Source organism: Pteropus medius, unplaced genomic scaffold (genome assembly GCF_902729225.1).
Source record: "Pteropus medius unplaced genomic scaffold, Ma_sr-lr_union100, whole genome shotgun sequence".
NCBI classification, from domain to species: Eukaryota; Metazoa; Chordata; class Mammalia; order Chiroptera; family Pteropodidae; genus Pteropus; species Pteropus medius.
In genome coordinates, this window is record NW_024354911.1 from 5,649,300 (window position 1) to 5,670,700 (window position 21,401).

A 21,401-nucleotide genomic window follows, 5' to 3' on the forward strand; every position below is an offset into this window, starting at 1 on the left:
ACTAAGAGTCCAACCTCGAGGCACCTGTGGTCTGGTGGCACTATAACCTACAGAAGGTGTCAGAAGGAAGGGAGGTGGTCGCCGAAGTTTCCACAAAATGACCCCTTAGTTGAGTCATCGAATACGCCTGGTAAGTGACTAGGAAGGACCCTGGTAAAGGGGGGAGGGGCCGCAGCAGACACTGTTGTTTGACAGCCCAGTGGGCAGAAGTTCTCCTTTCTCCACACCGACAGTGCTTTGCTTTTCATTCTAGTGTCCTTCCTTCCCATCCGCCACTCCTGTGACTTCATTAAGTCCCTCTGCCAGTGGTTGGTTTAGGATGGGCCTGAGACTCGGTTCTGACTAATGAGACATGAGGCAAATTCTGCTGTGAGGGCGTCTAGAAAAGCTTTATTCGCTCTTAAAAAGAGGACACTCAAGGAACAGCGGGCTCTTCTTTCTTTCGCTGGGCTTCCTGTCTGCCTGAGATGCTTAGACACATGGCAGATATCCTGAAAATGAGAGAAGGGCGCCTGAGGAGACCAGGAGGAGTTCAGCAGAGCAGAAAGATGAAGGGAAGCCTATCCCGCAGGGCGCCACTGAATTGCTGTGTTAATCAACCCTAGAACCACCAGGTACCCGGGCTTATGAGACTTAATAAATTCCTCTTGGTGTTTAAGTCTTTCGGATGGATTGTCTGCTACCTGCAGACAAAAGTTTCCTGCTCCGTAGGCATTCTACACAGCTGCAGCAACAGCAGCGTGCACGGAGGAGCCAAGATATCTGACAGAAAACGACCTGTTGTAAGAACTGGAAGTAAAAGAGGAGTGTCTACGATTAACGAGTAGTGTGATAAAATGACACTGCAAAGTTAGCAGAGACCTCGAGACCATGGGGGAGCTACCGGAAGTTTTCAGCATATGGAGTGACACATTTAGATTGATATTTGAGAAAAGCACTGGCAATTCTGTCTAAGGAGGGGCACTACTGGCACTAAGACCATTTAAGTGTTTGCCTTCCTTATAGACACCACCTATGATGAAGGCTTGAAGAGAGGAAGTGATAGTAAGGAGGAGGATGAAGAGCAAAACACAGAAACCTAAAATGAAGGTATTTTTTAAAAAACAAAACAAAACAAAAAAACAAACCTCAAGATGTGGTGGGAAGAAGGAAAGAAGAAGCGAGGATGACCTTTATACTTCTTGCCTGGGTGACTAGCTGGGTCTTGCTCACGGAGACACAAGAGAAAGCATCTATGATAGCAAAGTTATTTTCTTTGAGGGGAGCTGGGGGGAGTGATAAGAATAAATTCAGTTTTAATTATCCCGGTTGGAAATCTAGGTGGAACCATCCAGCATGCAGTTGCTAAAGGAGGTGAAGTTTGGATCGGTCTCCATGATCAAGCTCGGCAAAATTTCCCCACGCTTAATGTTTTGATAGACAAAGAAAGCACAATATCACAAGAGGCCCCTGCACTGTCATGGATGACATTTCAGTCCTACAACTGTGAGAATAACTTTCTGAGGCTTTAGCTGTGAAGCTAAATCATCACTTCTTCCCAGTCCACCAGTGATTCCAATCCTTTGACTTCAGACTTGGATCTCCAGCTGCCTATTGGATATCACCATTGGGAATGACTGGGAAGATCATCTGAGAAAATAGAGAACCTTTTGCCGATCTAGCTGATGAGGATCAGAACATGGACTGTGAGGGTGCTGCTTTAAATATGACACACCTGTACTGTGTGCTTGTGAGGTCAGGGGATATCCCGGTAAGAACTGGTGAAGAATAAATAAATCATATGATGCCAGTAACTCCGACGAACAGTGTTGCTTTCTATGGCAATCTCGTGGGCGGTTAAAATGAAAGTTCATTTGTTCACTTGAACAAATGTCTTTTGAGGAAGTACTATATGCTGACCCACGGCTAGTCAGTGAAGGAGCCACGAGTAGTAAGACATGGTTGGTCACTAGCTCAAGGTGTTTCTGGGCATCCATGGAGCGGAAGCTATGTGAATAAAAAAGAGAAATAAAGAATTTACAGGTATCTTGATAGAAGTCCTTGGAGCGCAACAGGGAGAGATATCCACCCTCTCCCGGGACCAAGAGTAACAGCATTATAGAGGAAATGACACCTCAGCTGAGTCTTGCCAGGTGAACAGCTATTTTCTATTTGTATAGGGAAGAAGAGACATTCCAGGCAGAAGTAGGAGGGGCAAAGCTGAGAGGCATAAAGCAGAGACGCGGTCTATTCAGAGAGCCGTAGCTGGTTTGGTAAGGCTGGAGTCTGTGCTTTGAGAGTGGATAGGGAGGCAGCGGCTAGATCGTGGAGCATCCGAATGCTCCACTAAGGCATTTAAACTTTATCTGTGGACAATGGGGATGGCCATGGTGGGCGCAGAAGCAGGGGAGTAACTTAATCTGATTTATATTTTCGAATCCCTCTGGCAGCGTAGTGAAAACGGAAAGAGGGTAAGAAAAGAAGCAGGAAGACCATTTAGGAGACCCCTACAGTGGGCCAAAGAACAAGTGACTGAAGACCTAAAATGAAGCAGTGGGGTCGAGAGGACAAGGAAGGAACAGACACAAAAGGTTTCAGGGATGCAGAGAGGACAGAACTTGGTCACCCCTGGCTGTGGGGAGGTGAGAAAGAGGAAGGTGTCCAGCTGGCCTGGTTTGGGAGATGAGTGGGATGGAGGTGCCACTTGCCAAAATCAGAAAAACATAAGAGGATGAGCAAGGCGGGAGGGAAATACGAGCTCGGATTTGATCATGTTGAGAGTTCCCAGGTGGAAATACACAGGTGTGAATTAGCATGAGTCTGGAGCTCTGGAGAGGCCTGGCTACATAGGGCACACTGAGTCTCTTGGTAAATTTCTGTCTTCTGACCAAGAATTAAATTGATAAACAACCAGGCAAGTTAGGAATGTCACTTGCGGCCACAGAAGAGATGGTATCAGGCTAGGACCCTGTAGATTGATTCAGCGTTTTAGATGCTCCACTGACTTCTTTAGAATGTCTGATTCACAATCTCTTTGACAGAAAGGGATCCAGTGGTGATCTTGTCCAAATCTGCATTCGATTTAAGCATCCCTTCTCCAGCACCAGTTTATCGGTTTGTCCACACTCTGCCTGGACATCTCTCTACGTGCCTGCCTGCCCACCATCACCCATTCATCACACATTTACTAGGCAGTCACATCGTGTTTAATAAGAAAGGTATGACCACATGAAATGGGTCATTCCATTGTTGGAAAGTTCTATTTTTTTTTTTAGGAACTTTCTTTTTAATGTTGACAAAAGGTCCGTTATCTCGAAAAGTACTACCCTGGCCTTGGATAATCATAGGAGAGACAGGTTTTCTATCAAGAAAAAAGCATTACAGATTTGATCTTCAAGCAACTCATATAACAGAAGGGATATGTGGAAGTCTTGACTTCTAGGTTTGCCTCAGGCCCTTTCTTCTAAAAAATAAAACAAAATGAAATAAAGTAGAAGAATTTGAAGAGCATTTGCTGTACAGCTTTCATTTTAAAATTATATTTACCTATTGTTTTTTAATTAAATACAGAACTTAACCACTTAAGCAATACTTGTTGTAGAAGGGAATGGGAAAAGATATAGCTTTGAACATGGCACCTTTTATGCTTCTCAAAAGCACAGCACATGACATTTTTTACAAGAGATCTGGGATGCAGCAGTTCTGCAAATGCTCAGCAGGGGGACCTGGAAGTAAAATGTATAGTTTTTCCCCCGACTCTGAACTGAACATGCATTTTCACAGGGCTGTTTCAATGCTTCCTCTTTGCAAAATTTAATGTTATTCCTCTTCATCCAAAATTCTGAAACACGCTGTGGCTTTCAAGCAATGTCAAGAATAGTTTTCACATATAGAAGAGGAGGGACCTGTTTTTCTCTTAATGACAGGTGGAATCCCAGTTGAGCAGAGTCGAGTCAGGTACGGGACTTGTAGGCAAAGAGGACAGCTTCACCATTTGGACACAAACAGAATTTCTGAGCAGCCAGAGAGGCCAGGCAAGGAAGTGGGGAACACACGACGGCTGTCAGAGCCTAGTCCAATCTCCCCCAAAAGAAAGGCTTTGAATGCAAAAAGAAAAACAGGGCAAATATTTCATTTTTCTCCTTCAATTACGCAAGCGTAGTTCAATAAACATCCACACACGCTTCCCCCAGGTCCAATGAACATTGTCACACATGTTATATTCTTTCTGTCTGCTCTTCTCTTCTCCTCCCCCCTCTCATATTGCTCAATTCTATCCATATTTCTTAAGCACTTAAGATCGGTCGGTCTGTCCTCAAGTTCACTGTTTATCAAAGAGGTCAGATGTGCAAACAAATATGGACACTACAGTCTAAAGAGAACAGAAAGTGTGTCAAAACAAGGCACTATGGGGTTTGAGGACACAGTACAAGAAGCGATGATGCCTCCCCATCCTTCAGAGTCAGGACATGCTTCCAGAGGAGACCAATGTGGGAGGTAGAGAAGGAAAAGGATTTTTAGGCAGGGAAACAGGGTAGAAAGGCAAGGAGGAGCCAGCCATGTGTCCAGGGGCTGGGTAGAGTTTTGTTTGTCCTGTTTTTAATCTGATGCTCCTATCTCTTCCCTATAGAGAGCAACAAGAGTTAAAAGTTACAGCATGCTTACTACTAAGCCATGCCAGGGGAGTGCCAAGGATCTTATACACATCATTTCATTTAATCTTCACATCCTTGCCAGATCAGTAGTGTTATCGTCCCCACGTTACAGAAGTGAAAATGGGGATCAGGGTAGCCAAGAAATTTAATAAGGGAGACTGAGCTTGTGAGTGGCAGAGCAAGTAATCGCTTTTGCAGTTTATCTTCTTAAAACCCAGAGGCAAAACTGTCTTCCCAAGGATGCCTGACGCTTCCTTCCATCCCTCTCTCCCGCACACTGTATCCCAAGTCATTTGGGCAGTAGCTTCCTCAGTCCCAATGCCTTAGGCAACATGGTTCCCATCATCTGAGCCTCATACAACCCACATTTTCTGTTCATACAGGACATGGCTCCTGTTGCTCACTGCTTCCAGGATCTAGTTACAATCTCCTGGATAGTTTCTGCCCCAGGTCCCTGTCTGTCTTTGCTACCCCTAGACATCCAGATCCAGCAAATGGGCCCCCAGACACACTACCACCACTAAAACCACCAGCACCACCCTTCGTGATGCACCCCAGACTGAGCTCAGATTTCTCTATACATGAAACGATTTTATAAGGTGGTCTCAGCATTTCTAATTTATATTTCAAAATTTTATAAGGTGGTCTCAGCATCTCTAATTTATATTTCAGGGGATTGAGTCTCAGAGAAATGATATGACTTGCTCAAGTAATTTGGTTATTGAATTCACACCCAGACTTGGTTTGGGAAGAGCCAAAGAGGGCTGAACTGAAAAATTGGATTTAGAAGTAAGTCTGAAAGGAAACAGCAGTTTTACTTTGTGTGTCCATACACAATTCCCCCAAGTGTTATTTACAGTTCTTGGTGGTGTCATCAAGAAAATATCATCCTTTTGACTCACTTTTCCCTGGTTATTACTCCCATTACTTCATTTCCACTTATTAATTCTGGCCTACTTAGTCTATATCACCAGTCCTGAATTAAACAATAATTTATTTAGAAGCTGCTTTTAAGCAGGACATGTGATTTCAATACTGAACACTAGATGTCACTATTAACCAGTTATACTAAACCACCCTTCATGAGGTAACAGAGAAAAAGACATCACCGAGAAAGAAGTATTAAAGTCACTTTTACCTGATATTGTGCTATATAATCTATAAGAGCTGGAACACAGAGACAAGATACAGATTTCAATTTACATGGTCTCTAGCTTCACTCAGAGGGGCTCAAATATCTATATATATAAAAAAGCCTATTTTATTTTTCACCAAGTGAGAAATAATAGCAAAACATTCAAACACCATTGGAAAACTAGGCATTGATCTGTATTTATATCATACACTTAAAACCTCTCATTGTATGTGTGAAGTATTTAGATTAGGCTTTTGGAAACTGATTTGAAACCCAAAAGACAGAGAGATCTTTCACCGAGGAAAAGCTCATCATAGCTCTCACAAGAGAGACAAACATACGTTAAGGTTTTGTTAAGCACAATTTTGAGAAAACAAGGCTGGTACTTGGAAACCGAATGTTTGAATCCAAGATCTTTTTATATATATGATTATATTCACTCCCTTTAAATGACAATCGTGGCCATTACTGATCTTCCTTCCTTAGTCTTTTTGGGTGATCTGGAGGTAGAGCAAAAAAGAATATTTTCTCCTGTCACCCTCTCAAGTTTTGCTTAGGATATTTTGTAATATCCTTAAATGCTACAATTAATAACATTTTGCTAGGAATTTAAAAATAAAACACAAGAGAAATAAGAAGGAAAAATTGTAAATTTCAAACCATTAGGCGATAGGTTGATAAAGCTTAAGAAACTGTTAGGTTCCATATAAACTAAAACTTGTAGAAGATATTGCCTATTTACTAAATGACAGAAAAAAATACCTAAAGAGCTGGGTTGCTCTTAGGAGCAGCAATTCCTTTCTCCCCCCAGTTTGTTCTAAAAACCAAATAGCTGCTAAAACTTTTATTTTGTTTTTCATTGAATCTACTGATTTTGTTATCTGGAGTGCTCTTTATGATTGTAACTTCTGCTATGCCAGTCCTAAAAATTCATGGAATATTCATTTTTCAATTAAGTAAAAACATATTGTAAATATACTTGAAGTCCTGCTAAGGCCCCTAAACGCAGATGGCTTTTCCAGGTGATAACACAAAGAAAGGTTTCCATCCAAAGTCTATGAGTACATGAGTTCCAAGCAAAGAGCAAGCTTACCTTTCACAGCTTTAAACACTGCAATGTTTCATTTCTCTTTCAAAATGTATGTTCTGGTATTTGACATATAGATTAATGGAACAGAATAGAAAGCCCAAATACATACATATACACAGACAGACAGACAGACAGACAGACAGACTGAAATACATACATACTGACATACATACATACATATACACATACAATAAAAATAGTCGGGGAAAGATTAATTCAATTATGGTAAAGGCATAACTGGGTAGCCATCTAAAAAAAAGTAAAATTGAATCCATACCTCACATGATACGTTAGGGTAAATTCCAAGTGGATAAATATAAAATGTAAAAATGTAAAAGCATAAAGCCATTAATTACTGAAAGAAGACAGCAGAATTTTTTTGGTTGTTATTTCAGAGTGCAGAAGGTCTTTCAATGGCACAAAATCTAGAATGAAGAGAAAATTGCTAAATTCACCACTTAAAAAATTAAAAACTTCTGCATGGCAAAAACATAAACAAAACCCCATGTGCAAAAGTATAAGTCAAAGACTACCTAAAAACAAAACAAAATCCCTGCTATTAATATCACACAAAAAAATCTCTTTCATGTATGAAAAGCTCCTACAAATTAAGACAAAGATCAACAAGCCAATAGAAAAACAGATCACACAAAAGGAATGTAAATGGTTCCCAGGTCAGAAGGGCACACGCCCCTCAGGGCTGGGACTACAGTGCCAGGTGAGGTGCCTAAGGCACGAATTTAAGAAGACCCTGAGAACTTCGTTTAACTTAAGGCCTCCTTAAATTCTGCACCTCACTCAACCTCACTAAAAAGAAGATAAATACAAATAAAACTATCCGCAACACGAGTTTTTACTAATCGGATTGGCAAAAACCCAAACGTTGGATAGCACACCACCTCAGACATTGCTGGTGGGAGTGTTAGTTGTTTTGACCTCTATGGAGAGCAAATTACTACCCACTAGGCATTAAAATCACAAATATATACAAACTCTTGAGTGTATTCTAGGAATTTATCTTAGGGATACTTGCAAGCATGTAAAATGGCCCATGCACAAGCGTACTTACGGCAGCATTGCAGGTAAAAGACTGGATACAACCTAAATGTGCATCACAATTAAATAAATTATGATTAATTCATTCGGTGCAGTACTACACAACTGCAGATATTGAAATGGAAAATTCTCCAAGGTGTGTTAAGTAAGAAAAGCAAAGTTCAGGCCACGTGTGTGTGATATGTTACTGTGTATGTGTCAAAAATAAAGGGAAAATAATATAACATGAATGGGCTTATGTGTGCAGAAAAATGTCTGCCTTAAAAAAGAAACTATCGAAGAGGCTATTTCCTGTTGGGAAATGGGAAACTGTGTGGAGAGGAAACAAGATCATCCTTTTTGATGTCTGAGTCACATAAATGTATTACATATTAAATATAGATAATAATCTATTAAGAACGCGAAATAAAAAATGAAAATGTTTACATCTGGCACTTCTGTCTTCAAACACTCATTTCTAGCTGGATACATGACACCTCAGGATATTTTTCTAAGCCTTTTCTATCACACTAGCAATGCTACTCATTATTCAGTTTGACCTGCCTTTGGGAAGAAATTTAAAAGAGATGCCCAAACGTGCTGTTAGGATGATGGTCTTTTCCCTTCTCACCTTCACTCAGACTTCCAGGCTCTGCCGGAGTCATCATCAGGTTAGCAGCCTACATTAAAAAAAAAAGTCTGATACTACTTCGGTTAAGAACGTGAGCTGACTAGCAAGAATGTGCACAGGGACCAAAGAGAAAGGGGGCTACTGCTCCCCTTGGCCTTGGTAGTCTGAATAAAGGTGGCCTGTGGTTTCCATATGCAGCACAGATTTCTGCATCCTTAAAATTTTATTATGTGCCTTGTGGAACAGTGTCTGTAGAGTCGAGCCGGTTGGTATACAGTGAGAGTTGAATTACTCTACAGCATCTTTACTGTGAAAGAGCCTACTCACATGGCGCTCCTACCTAGTTAGTCTGTGTTTGGTTTAGGGGCAGGGATGGGAGTGAAAGGGGGCAGAGGTGGACTATGTGGCCTGAGGACTTCCTCTGCTGAAGCTTCTCATTCCTCAGTTACAAGTGCCAGTCACCACTCTTGCCGATTAGATAGAATACCTCTTTAGCTCCCTTTGGAGGAATGCTGTCTATTCCTTCAGAAAACTAGGGGGAAGGACCCTCAATGTCCCTCTCTTCTGACATTCTGGTAAAGGAGGGGCCACCAGAAGAGGCAGGTTGGAATCTCTGAACAACCTACCCCAATCTTACCAGAGCAGCCCCTGTTTCAGTATCGGAGATCCTGGCTGACCCTTGCACCTTTTCTTGAGCCATTATCATCCAGTTTCCAGGGCAGCTTTTCTGGGCCTCAAGAATGACTTAATGGAGTTAGTGAAGGGCTTTCTATTGCTAAAGCCAGCATGTGTTCAGGAAGATGTGTGGGCCTCCAGGAGGAACTAAGAACAGCATCATCAGGGGACTGGATTAACAGGGCAGAGAGCAGGGAGAAGACACAAACCGATCATCTCTGTATCTGTCAGCTCCTCGGCATATGCACTGGGTCCTGGACTAGAAACTTGGCCTACATGTTTTCTAAGCCCGGGGTCTGCGAGGTCGAGAAGTAGCGTTGCCTCCACCTGTTATCTCCATCTGCCCTCCACGGAGACCTTCCCCAGACATGCCACATGTTCCCCACCGCTGTTCACTATTTCAGCTCCCTATTAACTTCATAACGCTCATCAAAATTTGTAATTCTTGCTTGTTAATTGACCTTTTCTCTATTACTTTCCATTAGATTTTAAGCTCAATGTGGGTAGGAATCACTGTTTTATCTCCAATGCCTAGCCTGGTGCATGGCAGTGAACAGCTAAGATTCTCTGTTAAATTAATTAACAATTGCTTAATTGCATATTGCTTCAGTTGTTAATAACTAATTAATAATTAATAAGTATGCGTTAATTAGGAAATGTAAACGGTTTTTATGTTAGGTAGTGGTTGCAATGTTTGAAAATGAGCAAAATCAAAGATAATGGAAAAGAAGTAAATATAATCAGGCAAATTTCATCGTGTTTACTTTAGGTTTAAGATTTCAAGAAGTCTTGAGAACAGTGCCTAAGCTCTAAAATTTTAATGTTCCATTAACCCTGTTCTTGATTATTTGTAAGAAAGGAGGTTTCACAGTCAGTTTTTGACTTGTTCTTTTGTTTATTCATTCATCTATTTTAAAGACATTATTAAATAATTTTCATATGCTAAGCACTGAGGATACAAACATATAACACACATTCTCCTTAAGGAGCTCAGACACATATCAAAATAACTGTAACATAACATAAAAAGCATTTTAATAGTCACAAGCAAAAAAGACCGTTAGACTTTTAGTTTGCTTGGGGTAGGAATATAAGAGGGAGTCCACAAAGTGTCACATAAGCTCAGAATTCAAGCAAAGTATAAGCTCTCCACCTTGCTTCAAGGCCGAATCATGCAAATGTCTGGCAAAGGGGAAAACGCTTTACCCAATGCAATGAAATCAAGAGAATAACTCTTCATTTCATTCAAGTAACAACAGACTCCAAGAAAAGTCCACAAAATAAAGCTGACAGTCAAAACCAAAAAAAAAAGCAACTTAGGGTAAACCAGCAGTGAAATGAGCAGGGTCTGCCTTTTTGGTTCCAGACGGCGCAATAGCAGTTTATAAGGAAGGATGATGAAAATTCGGCATCTGAACACCCACAAGCGCACACAGATGCACACACCCATTAAGTCATCCTTCCTGGTCGGGGCCACACGCGGGTCCAGAGCTTATCTCTGAACATTTGGAAAGAGTTACCTTGTTTTAACTTATTGAATAAATATGAAACGGTCTGCTGATGTGTCCCAGCTGGGGGAGGAGGTGCGAAAGGCCCTGCAGAGTGTGGGCGGAAGGTGGGCTGCTGGAAACGCCCTGCATGGAAGGTGATGGCTGACTGGGGGTGAGAGGGACGTGTGCTGGGCAGAAAGGGGCTCTTCCCCCACAACAGACGGCGCCATGGGAGCACGCACTCTCACATTCGCTTGGGTTCTTCCTGTTATTAGCTCTGAAGGGACTCAGGAGATTCAGAGTGAGCAAAATTAGAAACAAGATTGGAGTTGGGGGGTGCCAAGCTTCCCCAACTCCAAGACTGGGTTCTGGGGATTTGGCAGGGGCCTTCGAGTTCTTGTTTTATCTGTACTCAACTGTCCATCCCAGCCCAAAATGAGAAAACTCTGTGCTGCATTCAAGACTAATTTCATTTGCTGAAATCCAATAGATTGAGTCACCAAGTACCTTAATTCATGTACTCATTTATTTTAAGCACCTATTCAAAGGGTAGGCATTTTGCTAAAGCAAAGTGCCAGGGATTTCTCCCAGGGTGGCTGGGTGGCAGGCGGGGGCGATGGTAACAAATAGTTTCAGGAAATGAGAACAGAAGAATAGAACAGTGCACGAGAGGGTAGCCGATTGCTTATGAGCAGAGTCCATGGGGTGGACCAGGAGTGGGCATAGACAGCACTCCAGGCTGACAGGACAGTGTGTACATTCCCGTGGAGGCAAAACCCTGCAGGCCTGCTGGGTCAGGGAGTAACATGTCCCAGCCTGGCCAGCACTGGTGGCTTTAGGGAGGCCTGGCAGGAGACATGATGAAGGGCCTGGCCTTTATTCCATAGGCAATGGGGCGCCACAGATGGAATTTGAGCAAAGAAGAGGCATGTCCTGATGTGTGTTTTGGAAAGACAATCTGTTTTGGAAAGAGGTAGTGAGGAAAATAAACTCAGAGTACGGGAGACCTAAAGCACATGGGTTTCTCTCCATCATGTGTAAACTACTCTTTCTGTTCTGATTAATAGTGTGTCCTAAAAAGTCAATATTAATAGTCAACCCCTATGTAGCACTTAGTACGTCCAAGTCATTTCATCTTTTCAACAGTCTTCTATAAAATGGGACTAATAATTCCTATTGATTGAGTTACTGTGGAGACAAATGAAATGATGACATAAGTTTGTACGTAAGGCACATAGCACAGTGTCTGGCATGTGGTAAATTCTCAGAAATGGTTCCTTGCTAGCTTGCATCAGCTCCAACACCTTGTTCCTTTCAGGTTTTGCATCAGCCTCTGCATCGTAAGGACTGTTCCTTCACCACCAAAGACTTTTGAGGGAGATGAGCAAGAAGGGTTGGTCTTGGAGTGATTCTGACTCTTTCAGCATCTTTCAGGTCTGGAAGCCTGAGGTTCCTGAAAGGCTGGTCGCCAGGAAGCAAAGATTGTTTGTTTGTTTTTTTTTTTAGAGTCTTTACCCAAGTGACCCTGTTCTTGCAAATGCCTACTATATCTGAAGGCAAAATTTCATTAATTTTTATGTATCTGTTAGCAAAAATAATAAATACACATCAAACTATAAAAATTCAAATATTTTCAGAGTTAAAGACGGTATCAAGTTAAAAGAATCACAGCACAGTTAACAGGATGATTAATAATCGAAAAAATCATTACTGTGATCTCTGTTAATTAGACATAAATGCTATTTCATTCCCATAAATGATAATTATGACTGGGCAGGGCTGGAAGTGTCTCAGGGACTGTTCTGAAGACTGGCCAGGCGGTCCTATTTGATGTCTGGAGGGAAAGGGTCGGGAGGAGGAAGGCAGAATCTGCGAACCTCAGATACATTCTTTAGGAAAAGACAGGGCCAGAGCGCTTCTCTTTAAAGCCTATCTACATGCAGTCCTCAGTCTGAGGCCAACATTTGGAATCTTTCAATCCTTGTCAAGAAAGGAAGTGTCATCCAGCACTGAGGCACTAGAGGGGTACCCCTATTTTCTCTAGCACCCAGCCCAAGAATGTCTGCATTCCTCCTGCATCTCTTCCAACTCTTGAATCTTAAACACAGAGGAGTGCCAGCAAGAGGGTAAACAAAGGCTGGCTAGGGAATGCTCTGCCGGGTGCTGGAACAGAACATTCCAGCTTATGCTGGGTGGGCCTGGTCCTTTCTCTGGCTTAGTGTCGGAGGACGCCCTTCTCGCCTAGCCACTCTTTTGTGGGTTTCACTCTTGTTCCTATTTAATGCTTGTCACCTTTCATTAACTTTTGTTGCAGGCATGGGTTTGCTCTTTGACTTTATGTGGCAAGCAGAGGCTTTCTGGAACTATTTCAGATGCAGACACTCATGTTGACGAGTGACAGCTCTCTCAGCCACAAGTCAGCCAGGCAGAGACATCGATTTGAATTCTGGGCTTCCAATCAAATATTCAGAGAAGGACACTTTACCCTTTGAAAGCTGCAAAGTAAACAGAGCCTCAGCCTGGGAAGCAATGCTTATTTCAGATTATTTAAACTGAAATTCTAAAGAGAGTCAGTGGTTCAAAGAACTTCAATGAGTGAACTTCAGGCAAAAGCACAGAAAACAAACGTGATGGAATATCAAAGTCGTCCTTGCGACATCAAATTCTTATTGATCTACTCACGTCCTGGGAATGTCTGTCTAAGATTTATAGCAATTTTCATTCTCAAACTGTATTGCCCTACAGGTTGAATGGTTTTCATCGATTAGTATGAATCCATATCCACATCCTTACAAGTGTTTTTTTTCTTTCATATCATCAGCTCAGAGACACTTAATGCAACCCTAAGAAAACATGCTTGCCCAGTGGAAATAGACCACATTTCATCTTCCTTCCAAGTCATTTCACCACTCTGTATTTACATTTCTGGTTCTTTGCTAACCATGTTTTAATCAAAGTGCCCTTTAAAACTCTACTACACAAACTATAGACCAGCAGCACCCACATCACATAGGAGCTTAGAAAATCGGGACAATGCTCCTCTCCCCAGACCTGTCAACCTAGAATCCAGGTGAGGCTTACACTACAGTGAGAGAGAACCCATCTCAAAAAGATGATGAATCTCACATCTGCTGACCCACAAAAAAGCAATTAAAACTTCAACTACAACAGGACATACGTGGGCATAAACGATCATAATACTAATGAACGCCGGCATGCTTACTAAGTGCAGACCTATTATTAGCTCGTGATTCCTGAGATAGGTACCACCCTCCTTGTGTTGTAGATGAAGTACAGAGGCCCAGAGAGCTTACATGATTGTGCAAGACCATACAGCAAATTGGCAGAAGAGGCAGACTTTGAACACAGGCAGTCTGACTTCAGAGGGCGTGTTTTCAACCATTACACTCTACCACCTCCCAGCAGTGGACAGCTGTATTCGAGAAATAAAACGGTTCATTCGGGATCTGAAAAAAAAAAGCTAGGTTGCTTAAGATCACTAGTTCAGGCTTGGTAACATTTTGAAGCAGAGACCAGTTGGTCACCACAAAGCTCTAATGAAACTCCCTCAGGTATTATCTGAAGATGATGAGACTCAGAGGGAATGTGTGAAACCCAATGCTCTTTCCAAAAGAGTGGAAAATTGGAGGCCAGACAGGTCTCAGACTCCACTGCACTTCCCATCATGCCCCTTGCCTCTTCTATGCTGCCTCTTAATTCTTTGGGGGTTTTGCTCTTCCAAAGACATCTCACATACCTCAAATGGTATCAAATGATAGCTTTTCCTTTCTTAACTTTCATTCAAAATTTGAAACTATCCATGTTGCTTCAATAAGTTATTTTGTATCCTATTTGAAACCGCCTCATTAAAAAAGGTTGGAGAAAGAAGATTGTGCTTATAAATCACATTCGAATAGCTCTAATACTAAACACTGTGGCAATTTACATTCAAAGTATTAACAGGAACTTTGAGATGTGATAGCCAAAGCGTTCTTCCTTTAATGAAAATCAGTCCTGCCAGCTCTTGAGCATTAATTAAGATAGAATCTCAGTCTGGACTTCAAGAGTCATTTACCTGCTACAGTCTTAGCTCCACTATTCCATTTATAGATGAAAGGAGGGTGGAAGTCCAGGCCCAAGTTAATGTGGCTATGGGATTTGTGCCATCTCATCTAAGACGCCTATTTTTAACCAAATGATGTTTTCTGTCAAAGGTTAGTGCCCCACAAGGATTCTCTCAAGCCCAGAATGTTTGCAGAATGCTGGGTGGGGAGTTTCTGGAACACACTTCAGAAGTCCAAGAAGCCTGAAAACTCTTCCTGTTTAAAGAACAACTTCTGCTATAAAAGGCACAAGACGACTTTCATTTGGAAGCCTGCCCCATCTGGTGGGAGGCAAGATAAAATACGCATGCCCTTAAAATGCCACCCTCGCGACGCCACCCATTTCTGGACTGATTCGGCGGTGGCCTTTCCATAACCTCGACTTTGGTGGTAAGAGAGGAGCTCCAGACCCAATGAACAAAGATCACTGTGTCCCTTCTGAAGCACGTGGTGTAAACATAAATCACTTAGCAACTGATATGCCAGAGTGAGATATGGCGACTCCCAAAGATCAAAAACAGAGCGGACCAAGTTGCTTAATCTTCTTCCACTTCTCCCAGAGCTCATGGTTCCGGAGGGCCCATGGGCTGGGGGTGGAGGCGGTAGCAGGCCACAGTCTGGCAAACAGAGTTGTAGGTAGTCAGAGCTCAAACACCCCGAGAATCCACCCTGGGACCCCAGTCCTGGGGCACTTACCTTGCACTGCCCGGACACGCAGATGGCCGTGCCGTTCTGATCGCAGGGCGTCCCATCAATGACCTTCTCAGCTTGCCGCACGTAGAAGCGGTACCCCATTGCCTGGCAGTTCAACTCACATTTCCGATTGCCCTTTACTACCAAAACAAACAAACAAACAAACAAACAAACAAACAAAAAACCAAAAAACTATCAGCATCTTTTTTCCTGTATTTTTTATTGAGACAAAATTCACATAATATAAAAATAACCATTTTAACCAAAGTGTAAAATTCAGTGTTTTTCAGTATATTCACAATGTTGTACAACCATTACCACTAACCAATTCCAGAACATTTCTATGGCCCCCAAAAAGAAACCCTGGACTTGTTGGCTGTCCCTCCCAAATCCCTCCATCCCCCAGATCTTGGCAACCACCAATCCACTTTCTGTCTCTATGGATTTGCCTATTCTGGACATTTTATAACCACATACTTTTTAAAACTACATGAGTGTTATTAGATCTCTCCATATTTAATGGTAGAGGGAAGGGATTGTAGCCTGATCTTACTGGCATATAGTAGAGATTCAATGCTGAGCATTACAAAGGAATTCCTAAAGAATCTCACAATGTAAATAATAGACTCTACTTTTAGATATTCTCCCATACTTTGCCATAGTCATAATTATATTTTATAGGTCAGCAATCACAGTGAGGACACAATTTTAATGTTCTGCTTTTTTTGAAACTTAAAATCTATTCAGTTATATCATTTTTATATTCTTTTAAATGGCTGGAGTTTCCTATAATAATTCCTCCATTATGAGATATTTCAGTGTTTTCCCCATCACTTTAGGTTGAAGCCCAAAGTCTTAAGCAAGGGAGAAAACATCTTTCAAGAGCTGAACCTTGCCTGCCTTTATAGTCTCCTTTTCTACCATCTTTCTTAAGTCTATGCTCTATACCAAACTAGACCCATCCTCTGTCCAGCCATTGCTTTACTGTTCCTTTTGCCTTTGCCTCACTTGGTTGGCGCCCGTTTCTACTTTGTTTTAGTTCCCAGGTCACCTCCTCCAGGAAGCCCTCCATGGATCCTGATCTCATCTGTACAACCTACCCATCACAGGCTGATCTGGCCTTCACTAGGGTTAACCAAGCTTCACCGAAGCATGGTGTTGAGGGACCACAGGAATATGTTTGTCTTCCTTTTGTGTCCCCAGTACAGAGCTAGGCACAGACAAAATGCTCAACAAAGCCCTGAGGAATAAAAGGAGGGATGGATAAATGAATATTGGCACTTTTTTTGGCCTTTCTCTCCTCTCTCCCCACTAGATGTATTCGCCTACCTCAGAGTGTTTCTCTATATTTCTATCACTTCGCACAGAGCCTGGCACACAGTAGGTGCTCAAGAAATGCTAAATTAATTACTGCTACAACTAATATCTCCAGGGCAGTTTAGTCGCCTTCAAAATAAGAAGGAAAAAAAAAAAAATTCCAGGTGAGATGTATTTCCCTATCCAAAAGAGACAGACAAGCCAAGTATATGTTGATTTTTTTTTAAAAAAACTCTTTTTGAGACAAGACACAGACAGCATGTTCCAGGGTCATACTTTTGTCTGAAAATCTGATTACTGGGTTGGATAATACTGACTTTTTCCTACACAAGACAATACATCATATTTTCCCCAGTGTGGCTGCCTGACTGTCACATGGCAATGAATTTCCTTCTCCAAAGCCACTGAAACTGCTACCAGGAAATAACATGGAGCCTCTGGGACCACATGGTTTAGGAAAGATTGAATCTTCTCTACATCCTAAGCTCTACCTTAGAAGTCAGGAGACTTAGTTTCTTACCCTGGCTGACTGAAAGATGTAAGAGGGGACCTTGGGAAAAAAAAAAATCAAAGAATACCAAAGATGGAAACACCTTTGGGAATTATCTAAAATGAAACCATCATTTTATAGATTAAAAAAAAATAATAACTACAACAGGCCTAAAAAATGAAGTGACAGGTTAGAAGTAAAACTAGCCTCCTAACTTGCTTTCTCATGTCTTCCTAGCTAGACTGTTTCCTCTCTTTCCAGCTCCTCGCTTTCTGAAGTGATAGCAGGACGTATCCAGGCGCATTGCATTTTATGTTAATCAAAGAGTCTGAAAGGCAGCCTCATATGGGCAAGGTTTTGAGTTCTCACTTCTCTTGGTTTCCTCCCAACTACCTCTATCCTTTGTAGCCACAATATTTTATTTCTCAATATTTGCAACCATACTACAGAAGAACATTCTGAGAAAAATGACAACAACCCCCACACACACAAAACACAAAAACATAGCCAAACGTGAAATAATTCTGGCAGAATCCTCAAACGGCTACATAGAAATAACCCAGAGGAATGGCCTTAAGTCTGGGCTCCTCCTACCTGTGGCTCAAAGCAGCCACTAGGTCTGACCCTCAGCTTATGTGACTTAGACCTGCCTTCCTAGACTTGCAACACGGAAAAGGGGGATCCTAGGAGATAACTGAAATCTGTGGAAAAGTGCCTCCCTCACCAAATTACCTAGATCCTGCTGCCTTAGCAATATTCAACCTAGTGCTTCTCATAAAATTACATAAGGACTGACTTCTCTAGACCCCATATATACTCCCCAACCATTTAAAAATTCCACATAAAAATACATTTGCAGGGCTTCAGTTTAAGGTTTTTGTTTTTGTTTTTGTTTTTGTTTTTTTTAATGAAGAATCACTTCATTCCTTTTATTTTCCTTGAATAGAATCACAATTCTGATGCCAGGAGTTGCTTCACTAAGCAGACTTTGTCTTTTGTCATGGTGTAGTTTGTCATGGAGAAAATAGAGGAGTGGCCACAAGCTGGGGGCAAAGGGATAAGAGCAAGAAAATTCCTGTTAGAATAAAGCAGGTAGCAGTTAAAAGGTTTACCCTCAAGTAAAGGTTAAATATTTAACCTACTCATTATGTTCTCTTGCCTTGGAAAAGCCATTGATATGAGTGAAGACTTTTTTTTTAATGTAAAAAACAAAGATAACAGAAAAGAAGTTTACAGTTACAAAATTTTGGAAGGTGGAAAGCAGAAAGACCCGTGGTTATAACTTAGCAGATCTAAGCAAACTTAAGAATTGAAGTAACAAAGCTACCTATACCATAGCATTTCCAAATGGCAACTTTGGAAATAAAGGAGAATGCAGTTCTAAAAACAGAGAAATTATCTATGAGAGTGTTTAAGTTATTAGGGGTTCCACTTTTCGGAATTGTTGGCTAACGCATCTGAAAATGGACACCTTCATAAAAACAATGAGAACACTGGCAAAAGACAACTAAAGTGATTATACTAAAAACAGACAAAATAGACTTTTAAGACAAAATTGTTATTTAAGACAAATAAGAGCATTTTACAATGATAAAGAGTCAATCCATCGGGAAGCCAACAACAGAGGCCCAAAATACCCGAAGTTAATGCGGACAGAATTGAAAGGAGAACTAGACAATTCAATAATAATAGTTTGAAATGCTGATACCTCACTTTCAACAATGAGTAGAACAGTTAGATGATCAACAAGGAAATAGAAGACATGAACAACATTATAAACCAGCTGTACCTAATAGATATCTATTGAACATGCCACCCAACAATAGCAGAAGTCACATCCTTCTCAAGTGCACATGAAACATTGTCTAGAAGGGAACAAACATTAAGTCATAAAACAAGCCTCAATAAATTTAAAAGGATTGAAATCATACAGAGTATGATTTCCACAATGGAATAAAATTAGAAATCAATAACAGGAAGAAATTTGGGGGTTTCAAAAACATGTGGAAATTAAGCAACATACTTTTAGATAACTGATCAAGAAAAAAAAACACAAGGAAAATTTGAAAATACTTTGAGAGTAATAAAAATAAAAATACAACATACCAAACTTATGGGATGCAGTTATAGCGGTGCTTAAAGGGAAATTTATAGCTATAAACATCTATGTTAAAAAATATCTCAGCTCAATAACCTAATATCCCACACTAAGAACTGGAAAAAGAAGAGTAAACTGAATCCAAAGCCAATGTACTGAAGGAAACTAGAATGTAAATAAATTAAATAGAGAAGGGAGAGACGATAGAAAAAAATCAATGAAGCCAAAGTTGGTTATCTGAAAAGATCAATAAAATTTACAAACTTTGATACAGACTGGCAATAAATAAAGGAGAGAAGACTCAAGATACTAAAATCAGGAATGAAGAGGAGACATTACTTTTGATTTCACAGAAAAAAAGGACTTCTATCCCAGGAGATTAGTCAAGAAAAAGAGAAGTTATCTAGATGGAAAAGAAAGAAATTAAACTATCAGTGAATTGAGATTTTTTTTAAAAACATAGATGTTTACAACAATAAATTTCCCTCTATGCATCTACATTATTTGTATAAATGATCTCGTATACAAAAAATTCCCCTGAATGCAACAAAAATTATTTGAATTAATAAGCAAGTTCAACAGGGTTACAGGATATAAGATCCATAGACAAAAATCGATTTCATTTCAATACATTCACTATCAATGAGCAATCTGAAAATGAAATGAACAACATAATTCCATCAAAAAATACTTAGGAATAAATTAAACAAAAAAAGTCTAAGACTTAACACTAAAACTAAAAAATACTGTTGAAACAAATTAAGGAAGATCTAAATAAATGGAATGATTTCTCACATTTATGAATCGACAGACTTAATGTTAAGATGGCACTATTCCCCAAATTAATTTCAAATTCAATGCAATCCCAACCAAAATACTGACTGGCTTTTTTTGGTAGAAATTGACAAGGTAATCCTAAAATTTATATGGCAATGCAACAGTCCAAGAATAGACAAAACAAACCTGAAAATGTAAAACAAAGCTGGACAATTCATACATCTTTATTTGAATAAACACAGTGTGATATTATCATAAAGCTAGACATATAGATCAATGGAATAGAACTGAGAGTCCGGAAATAAACTTTTATATTTTTAGTCAATTCATTTTTGACAAGGCTGTCAAAACAAATCAATGAGGAAAGAATTGTCTTTGCAACACATGATGCTGAGATAACTTTGCATATCTACATGCAAAAGAATTAAGCTGAACTTTTACATCATATCATATATAAAAATTAACTCAGAATGGATCATCAACCTTAATGTGAGAGCTAAAACTATAAAATTCTTAGAAATAACCATAGGCATAAATCTTCGTGATCTTGAATTAGTCAACGATTTCTTAGATGCTATATCAGAAGTACAAATGACAAAAGAAAAAATAAATACGTTGGACTTCATCATGGAACTCCAGTGAGAAAATGAAATGACAACCCATTCAATAAGACAAAATTTTTGCAAATCTTATATCAGATGATGAACTTGCATCAGAATCTACAAAGAACTTTTATAACTCGACAATAAAAAGATAACCCAATTAAAAATGGACGAAGAATTTGAAAAGTCATTTCTCCAAGGAAGATATAGAAATGAATAAGAAGCACATGAAACGATGTTCAATATCATTAGTTATTATGGAAATATAATTCAAAATCACAATGAGATATAAATCATTAGCGAAATAAAAATCAAAACCATTCAGCACTCATTAGGATGGCTAAAATAAGAAATAAGAAATGTTAGCAAAGATGCAGAGAAATCGGAACTCTTGTACAATGCTGATAGGACTGTAAAATGAAACAGCTTCCCTGGAATACATTTAGCACTTCCTCAGAATGTCAAACATAGAGTTACCACATGACCCAGAAATTCTACTTCTAGGTATATACCTATGAGAAATGAAAATGTACATCTTCTTGTTTGAATTGTACATAAACATTCATAGCAGTATTATTCACAATAGCTAAAATGTGGAAACAATTCAAATGTCCTTCAACTAATGAATGGA

At 40.3% G+C, this 21,401-nt stretch overlaps 1 protein-coding gene across 1 annotated transcript in view; it reads right to left on the bottom strand.

The window, feature by feature from the left end:
• The window catches only part of THSD4 (thrombospondin type 1 domain containing 4), a 549,795-nt gene that overhangs the window by 296,369 nt on the left and 232,025 nt on the right, over positions 1–21,401 (bottom strand). Inside the window, exon 7 of the mRNA XM_039856496.1 lies at positions 15,490–15,626. Coding sequence (XP_039712430.1) covers positions 15,490–15,626 — 137 coding nt within the window. The remainder of the gene's footprint in view (positions 1–15,489; positions 15,627–21,401) is intronic.